Below are 10,565 nucleotides of genomic sequence, written 5' to 3' on the forward strand. Positions count from 1 at the left end.
TTACCTTTGTCCCTTTCACTAAAAAGATGAAGTTCCAACTCCGTATTGAAGATTAATTTGCTTGATTGAAAGAAAGGATGAGAAGAAAATGAAGAACCCTAGCTTGGAATCATAGGAGAAGAGAAAGGAGGAGAAGGGAAATAAGGAAAATGAGAGTCTCATTCGATTTTATACCTTAAAACACCCAAAACACTCTTTTGTACTATGCTGGGCGCTCGGGACGGTCATAAATTACCGCCCTAGCGCGGACGTTTTGTCAAAACCCCAAAATTCCAGAAGAAGTGGCGCTCGGGCGGCCATTTCTTATCGCTCGGGCGCCGCTCTGCGCACAACCGCCTCAAAGATCGCCTCCGAAACGCCTCTTACCTTGATAACGTGGAAAAGTGGTAAACAAGAAAGTTGTAGCTCTATGTCATGGCTTGCATCTCCAATTGTCCTCATGTCATTTGAAGGTCTGAGTAAAAAGTTATGCTCAATCTCCCAGCATGTGTCACTGGAGGAACGACGATACACACGACACATTTCGGGGCGCTTTTGGCTTGTCTTCCACAATGATTTGAACAAAACTCAATACATGAAAGTTATAGGCTTATGTCTTATCTTTCTAATGAAAGTAGACTCACATCATTTGGATGACAATACAAAACATTATGCTAAAAACCACAACTACTGCCCCATTTTCATACCGTTTTAGCACTTCCATTACCTATTTGGCTAAGGTTCAACCTTCTATCCTACCCATCCATTCTTTATTTCATTCTATATCATTCAATACCATTCATATCATATCTTGAAGTCCCAAACGATCATCATTACATCACATATCCCAAACGATCATCATCATAAACCATAAGAGTAATAATAAACATACTTAATCATAATCATTACCTTACATCAAATAAATACGGATGTCTGGGCGTTACAATTCTCCCCTCCTTAAGAAATTTTGTCCCCGAAATTGCCATTACTGTGCGAATAACTCAAGATATCGCTGCTTCATTTCCTCCTCTGGTTCCCACGTTGCTTCTTCAACCAACTGATTACGCCAAAGAATCTTGATAATGCCGATCTCCTTATTCCTCAGTACTTTAACCTTGCGATCTAAAATCTGGATTGGTAATTCTTGATAAGTCAAGTTCGGCATCAGGTCCAATGGTTCATGTCTGAGAACATGGGAAGGGTTCGAGATGTACTTCCTGAGCATTGAGACGTGAAATACATTGTGGAATCTATCCAAGTCCGGCGGTAAAGCTAGACGATATGTTCTTTCTCCTATCCTATCCAGAATTTCAAATGGCCCGATAAATCTTGGGCTCAGCTTACCTTTCTTCCCGAATCTCATTACCCCTTTGAGAGGAGCAATTTTGATAAAAACATGATCTCCAACTTCAAACTCCAAAGGCCTCCTTCGGTTATCGGCATAACTTTTCTGTCTGGTTTGGGCCGTCTTCATTCTGTCCTGGATTAAAATAATCACATCAGTTGTCTGTTGGACCAATTCTTGTCCTAACAACTTTCTTTCACCGACTTCATCCCAGTTCAATGGTGACCTACATTTTCTGCCATACAATGCCTCGTATGGTGCCATGCCAATCGTCGCCTGATAAATATTGTTATATGTAAATTCCGCAAGTGGCAATTTAGAATCCCAGCTGCCAGGAAAGTCAATCGTGCAGGCTCGTAGAATATCTTCAAGAATCTGAATTACCCTCTCTGACTGCCCGTCACTCTGAGGATGATAAGCTATGCTAACTGCCAACCTGGTGCCCAAGGCTCTGTGCAAGCTCTTCCAGAATTCAGAAGTAAACCTTGGGTCACGATCAGATACAATTGACACAGGGATACCATGAAGTCTCACAATCTCAGCTACATATACTTCAGCATACTGGTTCATTGTAAACGTCGTCTTGACCGGAAGAAAATGAGCCGACTTGGTTAACCTGTCAATAATCACCCAAATGGAGTTGTAACCCTTTCGTGTTCTTGGAAGTCCCGGTACAGAATCCATGGTGATGTGCTCCCACTTCCACTGAGGTATTGGTAGGGATTGCAAAGTTTCAGCAGGTCTTTGATGCAAAATCTTTACTTGCTGACATGTTAGATATTCAGATATAAACTTTGCAATATCACTTTTCATACCTGGCCACCAGTATAGACGTCGGAGATCCTGATACATCTTGGTGCTACCTGGATGTATCGAGTATGGCGCGGTATGAGCCTTTGTCAAAACATCCCGTCGAATGTCATCACCACTAGGAACACATATCCGTCCTCTCCACGTTAACAAATCATCAGTGTTCATTGCAAACTCTGTATTTCCTTTCTCATCGGCTTTGGATCGCAATTCCATCAATTGATTATCATTAGGCTGCTCCTGTCGTATCCTATCTGACAACGTAGGTCGAATAACTAAAGCTAAAAGTCTAGCTATGGTCCCTTTCTCTACCATAGCAATCTCGCTCCTCTGAAGATCCGATAACAACGGCTTCTGAATCAATGAACTCAAAGAAGAAACAGACTTACGGCTCAAAGCATCTGCAACAACGTTTGCTTTACCTTGGTGGTAGCTAATGGTCACATCATAATATTTAACAAGTTCTAACCACCTCCTCTGCCGCATATTGAGTTCCTTCTGAGAAAATATATATTTCAAGCTCTTATGGTCTGTGAAAACTTCACATTTCTCGCCATACAGATAATGCCTCCATATTTTCAATGCGAAGACCACTGCAGCCAACTCAAGATCGTGGGTGGGATAATTCTTCTCGTAATCCTTCAATTGACGAGAAGCATAAGCGATTACCTTCCCACGCTGCATTAGTACAGCTCCAAGTCCCATCTTTGACGCATCAGTGTAAACAATAAAATCTTCAGTACCGCACGGAAGTACTAGGATAGGGGCTGATGTCAACTTGTCTTTCAACACTTGAAATCCATGTTGGCACTCGTTTGTCCACTCAAACTTCACTGCTTTCCTCGTAAGATTGGTTAATGGCAGGGCTATTTTGGAAAAATTGGCAATAAAACGTCGATAATAACCTGCCAAACCAAGAAAACTACGCACCTCGGAGACTGTCGTTGGAATAGGTCATTGTTTAATCGCTTCAATCTTGATGGGATCCACAGCAATGCCGTCTCTCGAAACGATATGGCCCAAAAATGATACTTGCTCTAACCAGAATTCACACTTTTCAACTTTGCGTATAACTGTTTTTCCTTTAATAACTGCAATACAGTTCTGAGATGCTCGGCATGGAGTTCCCGAGTCTTGGAATAAATCCATATATCATCAATTAAAACAATAACGAAGCTATCCAGATATGGCTTGAAGACCTGGTTCATTAGATCCATGAAGACAGATGGAGCGTTCGTCAACCCGAATGACATGACTAAGAACTCATAATGGTCATACCTGGTTCTGAATGCAGTTTTAGGCATGTCGGCTTCCCTAACTTTTAGCTGATAATAACCAGAACGCAGATCGATCTTTGAAAACACTGTCGCTCCCTATAGTTGATCAAAGAGATCGTCAATCATCGGCAATGGATATTTATTCTTGATCGTGGCTTTGTTGATCTCTCTGTAATCAATGCACAATCGCAAAGATCCATCTTTCTTTTTGACAAATAAAACTGGAGCTCCCCACGGAGAAGAACTCGGACGAATAAAGCCTTTGTCTAATAGATCCTGCAACTGATTCTTCGGTTCCTTCATTTCAGTCGGGGCCATACGGTAAGGAGCTTTCGAAATTGGAGCAGTACCTGGAACCACGTCAATCACAAACTCAACTTCACGGTCAGGTGGCAATCCAGGCACATCATCTGCAAATACGTCAGGAAAATCCCGAGCTACCTCAATCTCATTCAATTTCATTGTCATATCGGTATTTACATCTATCACAGCAGCTAAAAACCCCTGACACCCCTTAGATAACATTTCCTGAGCTTTGAGACAAGAAATATAAGGAGTGCAAAGCGAAATACCTGAACTCTGGAAAATTCCGCTATCATCATCTTCTGTAGGAAATCGCACTGTGTTAGCCAAGCAATCAATAACGGCACGATATGACGATAGCCAGTCCATTCCCAAAATAACATCAAACGCCACCATGGGAATAATAATAAGATCAACAAAATAGATTTTCTCATTTACTTGCACTGTACAACCTTTAAGAATACTGGAAGGCCATAATTCGTCTCCCGATGGCAACAAAATGCTATAGTGGAGGGGTTCAAAAGATGGAACAACATTCAATGAGTGCAAGAAAATTTCAGACATAAAGGAATGCGTAGCACCAGTGTCAATCAATGTAATAGCGGCCTTGCCTGAAATTAAGATAGTACCTGATATAATAGAAGAATCAGGATTTGCGCCTTCTTTGGTCATTGTGAAGATTCTGCCTTGAACTCTATCCTTCCCTTTCTCACCCTTCACTGGACAATTTTTGATAACATGACCAACACCTCCACAACGAAAGCATCGATTACTTCCAACCAAGCACTCACCTGTATGCATTTTGCCACATTTTGGACATACAGGTCGATCATATGTAGGCGGTGGAATAGGAGCTTTGGGTCGATGCTCCTCTTTTTCTTTGCCTCTGAACTTGCCCTTACCTTTCCATCCGGATCCTTGGCTTTTAGTAGAAAAATCTTGGCGCTTCAACGGTCTTTCTCTTTCAATTTCCTTCTCGTTCTGCTCGGCCATCCTTGCTTTTTCAACAATCTCTTTATATGAAGCAGCTTTAGACATTCGAACGTCTCTTTTAATTTCAGCTCGGACACCTCTAAGAAAATGCTCGCCCTTTTCGATGTCATTGCTAGCCAGATATGGGGCAAACTGACACCCCTCTTCGAATTTGAGAATATACTCTTGCATTGACATATTTCCTTGCTTCAGTTCTAGAAATTCCTTCACTTTCTGACTTCGAACATCTCGAGGAAAATATTTGTCGTAGAATAAATCTTTAAACTTCTGCCACTTGAGTGCCGAGACATTAACTGATATCTTAGTGGCGTCTTACCAAGTCCTCGCCGTCTTGGTTAGTAGAAAAATGGCACATCTGACTCAATCATTATCTTCAAACTTAAGGTAATCATAAATAGCCTCCACAGCTTTGACCCATTCCAAGGCGACCATGGGATCACTGCTACCATCAAATTCTGGTGGCTTCATCTTGCGAAATCTTTCGTATGCGCCTTCACTACCGGGCTCGGGCCTCACTTCCTCTCTCTCTCTCCCTCGCCCTGCATGCTGCATCCGTAAGAGCTGTTGAATCTGCTCGCCATGTACCTTGGCCTGTTCTTCCAGTAACTTGCTAAATTCACCAACCACTCTAGATGATGAACTATCCTCCCCTTCTGGTGCTTTACGCTTAGGCAGCATGATCCTATGATACATATTAGTTTAAAACCATTTCCATACATAACATATCATAATTATTAAGGCTACACATCCATATTAGATCAAATGATGCAGGTACATACATACCGAATTGTCGACAGAAGAGGAAGTCATATGCCAAATCATTGGTCCGAAAATCTCGGCTCTGATACCACTAAATGTAACACTTGTGACTAAAATGCATAATTAGTGCGGAAGCTTTAAAATATAATTTGGAAAAAATGTGTACTTTTAAAAAAATTTGGGCAGCATCTCCCCACAAATAGGACATGCCACCTGCCTCAAGCAACACATAAAATACATGCAAAAGATTTTCATATACATCAGATAACATTTAATATAGTATCTACACATATTTTTAATTCAAATACCAAAACAAGATTTTCAGTGTTTCCCAAAATATCCATAACCATAGCATAACAAAAATAGCGTCCAATTGAAATCTCCAAAGTTTGGCATAATCCCTTCTCTAGCTTCGACAACTCAAAGATGATCAGCCTTTCTTACCTGTGCCTGCATCACATGAACATAACTGGAATGAGTATAAAACTCAGCAAATGGAATCAATACTAACAAGATACACATATATAATTTTATTGTAAAACATAAAAGGATTAGCCTCAATTTCATTTTCTTGAAAACATTAACCATTTCATTTCATAAACGTCGAATCATCATTAATATCATCCGTCAAGAATCATAATACAACAATACATAAGGATGATATTCATTTCATTGATTAACTGAAGAATTGATAGTTCTTATAGGATAGTTCATTCATTGCTAACCCTCTTCGTAAAAACGAATCTTATAGGAGGGACACGTACCTCTGCATAAAATGCATCTTATAAGAGAGCACATGTTTTCATCGTTAATTGGCCAATTACATTGCGGATTTAGAATTGCCAGAGGCAACACCGCTACTATCACTATCAATCCAATCATTCAATCATATAAAACTTCATTCAAGCATTTTATAAAACATCTTAGAGGCATCATTTATATTTTAACTCCTTTCATTCAAAAATGCATATAATTGCACTACCATATATACATATTTACATATATATATCATGAATGGAATTGAAAGGAGTTAGCATCATAAAATCATCAAAACACATACATATAGGATCATGTGATGCATTGAAGAAATTATTCCACTTACAACACTTGGAGCACTTGGTTTCCTAAACCTTTATGGTGATCCTACAATAATATACCCAATAACTAACCATCAACACTAAAATAACAACATTATATGACAATTTAGTGCAATACATCAATCACAACTATCATGCCCTAACTCCACCATCTTCAATAACTCAAGAACAAGAAGAAAAACCACTTACCTTTGTCCCTTTCACTAAAAAGATGAAGTTCCAACTCCGTATTGAAGATTAATTTGCTTGATTGAAAGAAAGGATGAGAACAAAATGAAGAACCCTAGCTTGGAATCGTAGGAGAAGAGAAAGAAGGAGAAGGGAAATGAAGAAAATGAGAGTCTCATTCGATTTTATACCTTAAAACACCCAAAAACACGCTTTTGTACTGTGCTGGGCGCTCGGGCGGTCATAAATTACCGCCCTAGCACGGACGTTTCTGTCCAAAACCCAAAATTCCAGAAGCAGTGGTGCTCGGGCGGCCACTTCTTACCGCTCGGGCGCCGCTCTGCGCACAGCCGCCTCAAAGATCGCCTCCGAAACGCCTCTTCCCATCATAATGTGAAAAATTGGTAAATAGGAAAGTTGTAGCTCTATGTCTTGGCTTGCATCTTCAATTGGCCTCATGTCATTTGAAGGTCTGAGTAAAAAGTTATGCTCAATCTCCCAACATGTGTCACTGGAGGAACGACGATACACACGACACACTTCGGGGCGCTTTTGGCTTGTCTTCCACAATGATTTGAACAAAACTCAAAACCTGAAAGTTATAGGCTTATGTCTTATCTTTCTAATGAAAGTAGCCTCACATCATTTGGATCACAATACAAAACATTATGCTAAAAACCACAACTACTGCCACATTTTTATACCGTTTTAGCACTTCCATTACCTATTTGGCTAAGGATCAACCTTCTATCCTACCCATCCATTCTTTGTTTCATTCTATATCATTCAATACCATTCATATCATATCTTGAAGCCATAAACCATCACCATTACATCACATATCTCAAACGATCATCATCATAAACCATAAGAGTAATAATAAACATACTTAATCATAATCATTACCTTACATCATATAAATACGGATGTCTGGGCGTTACAGCTGAAGCACTAAATTACTTGCACAACGAATGTCAAAGTCCCGTTATTCATAGAGATGTTAAATCATCAAATATTCTTCTCACCGAAGAATTAGAACCACAGGTACTCCAGCATAACTTGGTGTGGAAAAATTTTTATTTTTACAAGTAATTAAAAAGTTAATTAGTGTCAATGAGATTTTTTACCGAAATTTTTTACACCGGCATAACTTGGTGTAGATGTCTTACTGAAATTTTCTGTGTTTTTAAGTTTTTCTGAGCATTATACTGTACTGCTTTTTCGCTTTTAGGCAAAACCCAAACTAGAAAATGGCGATTTCAACAGCATATTGGACCCAAATTTGGATGGCAATATCAATGAGATTCAAATGCAAAGAATGGCTCTGGCAGCAACCTTATGCCTAACTCAAGCAGCACAATTTTTGTGGGACCCGGACGCTAATTAGTTTCTTAATCATCTTTGAGAATAATTGAATCAATTAAGATAAACAGGGTCTAAATTTTTTTTTAAAATACAAGAGTGCGCAACATATGAAATAAATCTTATTTCATTTACAAGATCAATATCCAGATCTAAGTACAAAAGTAAATCATATCGAACTACTGTTAATTCACTACATTTCAGGTAATGAAACAGATCTACTTCTAAGCCCGGATCTCCACGCTAATCTTGAATCTCTCATCCTCTTCTTGACTGTGATCATGTCCCACCTGTTTCATGCACACATACAAACACAACAACAGCCGGATAACTCCGGTGAGAATATAATCCAAGTATAAACAACGCATACATGCAATCATATAAACAGATATAAAAGCATCCAACAGATATCAATAATATGTATCAAATCTGAAAGATATGAATCGATATAACGCGGTAAATAACTCTGGACTCGTCATCTAAGACTCGACTAATTTCTAATCTAGGGATCCCGATTCCTGGACATTGGCACAATATACCGAATCTCAGCAATAGAAGCTGATCAGCTCCTACACAACATCGATATAAACAAAATATCCAGTGTCTAGGAATATTCCCCAAAGACTTGGCATATCCGCCAATAACTAGGCATCTCCGCCCATGACTCAATACACGCTTTGCTATAACTCAATAGACTAAGCATATCAATCTCATAAATTGCAAATATCAATGCAATAAATAAAGTTTGTGATTTTTGGGAAACTCAAGTCCAATCTGACTCGAGTCGATCTCCCGGTTAACATTGATTTATACCTTTCTCTGTCGATCTGACGAAGTCTCAGTCTCGAATTCGAAGCCTGTCAATACTCAATCTGGCAATGAAAATATCGAGGAGTACAATATCAATATACCACTCAAATCAATACTGGATATAATCAGAATTCAATCTAATTCTGTTTCAACGGTATAACTTCACAATCTCAATATACCCAGAAATACCAATCACCAGATATCAATTCCCACAACTCATAATCGATAATAATACAAATCTGATATCAAATCTCAATCAATTCCATTCTGAAATCATAACAATTTCATACGGTATCTGTTCTTCAATCCGGTTTCGATTATACGATGTCTAATATCGCAAGAACACCATATATGAATCATATCTGATTCCTTCAATATCATATTTTCAAATCATAACAAAACGTAGTAAAACTTACGTCCAGTTGAAGTCTTTGTCGATAGGAACACAGTACCGAAGTCGGATTGAAATTCTGACGGGCGGATCTTGCACAAATCTTTTCACCTATCTTTCTCTGAAGCTTTTCTCAATTCTTGTCGGTTCATCTGAAGGAAGGTACTCATATATATATGAATGCATGGTGAGGGGAAAGTGGCTTCATCCTTGTGCTGCACGTCTCACGCATATGCGTGACCTCCCTCGGCGCATATGCGCGAGACCTACGGGTCTCAGCTCGTGTCTCTCGGCAGCTCGTGCATATGCGCGCCCTCACCCGGCGCATATGCGCGAGGTTTTCTGCCAATCTCGCGCATATGCGCAGGTCTAGTCGCGCATATGCGCGAGGTTCTCTGCCTACCTCGCGCATATGCGCCCGGCTGGGTCCCGTATATGCGCGAGGGCTCATCCTCGCACATAATTCCAATCTTCTTTCCAGCTTTTCCGGTCCAATCCATTTCGTCTATAATCACATTAATTTATCAATAATCATTTTAGATTACCATAATCAAAGTTCTCGGGCATTAAAATTTTATTCAGAAAACTGAACGATTATTCAGAAAATTAATATGAACGGGCTAAAACTTTATGAATCAACATATATGTGTATTTACTGTGAATGTATATACAATAACACAATTTAACGAAAAAAATTGATATTTTAAGTGACTATGTTAACCCTGGGAGAAGAGCAAGGACGTGTGAGAAAGCTCATACAATGTACAAAATTCATACGCTTCAGGAAGAGCATATTACCGATAAAATAAAATTTTTAAAAGCATACTCATAACATAAATTCACACTCTTTGCCCTGTTCTTATCCAGTGCCAGATCCAACAGCTACTTAAAACTAATATAATACATCTCAAACAACCTCAAATGACCCAAATAATCGAGTGAAATTTTTATCCAAACGGATGACAAATGGCGCGCAGAATAGGACTAAGATTCACGACCTTTCCTTGCTCAGAACTCCCGATTAAAGTTGCAATCAAGGTCGACCGGACCTGGGCTACCTTCGCGGGTCCTCGGTGACGGCGAACGGACAGGCGGCGGCATTGATTCCGCTAGGAAAAAGGAGGGCGCGCGACGGGAGAGGGTTTGGTGTGTGTGTGTTGTCGCGAATTTGATATATATATTGATATGTTTTTATTATTAAGTGTAAATTTAAAGTGTGTGATATTGCGAGAAGTACTGTGTGGGGGATAAGTTAATTGGGGTAATTGGTT

The 10,565-nt window shown here is 39.5% G+C and overlaps 1 protein-coding gene across 1 annotated transcript; it reads right to left on the reverse strand.

The window, feature by feature from the left end:
• Window positions 1–964: 964 nt before the first annotated feature.
• LOC142537624 (uncharacterized) lies at window positions 965–4,884 on the reverse strand. Its single transcript, XM_075643125.1, has 6 exons — window positions 3,634–4,884; window positions 3,177–3,507; window positions 2,804–3,072; window positions 2,231–2,488; window positions 1,859–2,089; window positions 965–1,459 (listed from the first exon to the last, which is right to left on the reverse strand). The coding sequence occupies exons 1-6, from the start codon at window positions 4,882–4,884 to the stop codon at window positions 965–967; spliced, it is 2,835 nt and encodes a 944-aa protein (XP_075499240.1).
• Between the last annotated feature and the right edge of the window lie 5,681 nt (window positions 4,885–10,565).

The sequence above is a fragment of the Primulina tabacum genome, chromosome 2, assembly GCF_025594145.1.
Source record: "Primulina tabacum isolate GXHZ01 chromosome 2, ASM2559414v2, whole genome shotgun sequence".
Lineage (NCBI taxonomy): Eukaryota > Viridiplantae > Streptophyta > Magnoliopsida > Lamiales > Gesneriaceae > Primulina > Primulina tabacum.

Coding starts and splice junctions, on each gene's coding strand:
- LOC142537624 (XM_075643125.1), bottom strand. CDS start 4,884: ATGTCAATGCAAGAGTATATTCTCAAATTCGAAGAGGGGTGTCAGTTT. Junction 3,508..3,633: donor CTTCTCCGTGGGGAGCTCCA/GTTTTATTTGTC, acceptor GATCAACTATAG/GGAGCGACAGTGTTTTCAAA. Junction 2,090..2,230: donor GTGATGACATTCGACGGGAT/GTTTTGACAAAG, acceptor CTAACATGTCAG/CAAGTAAAGATTTTGCATCA.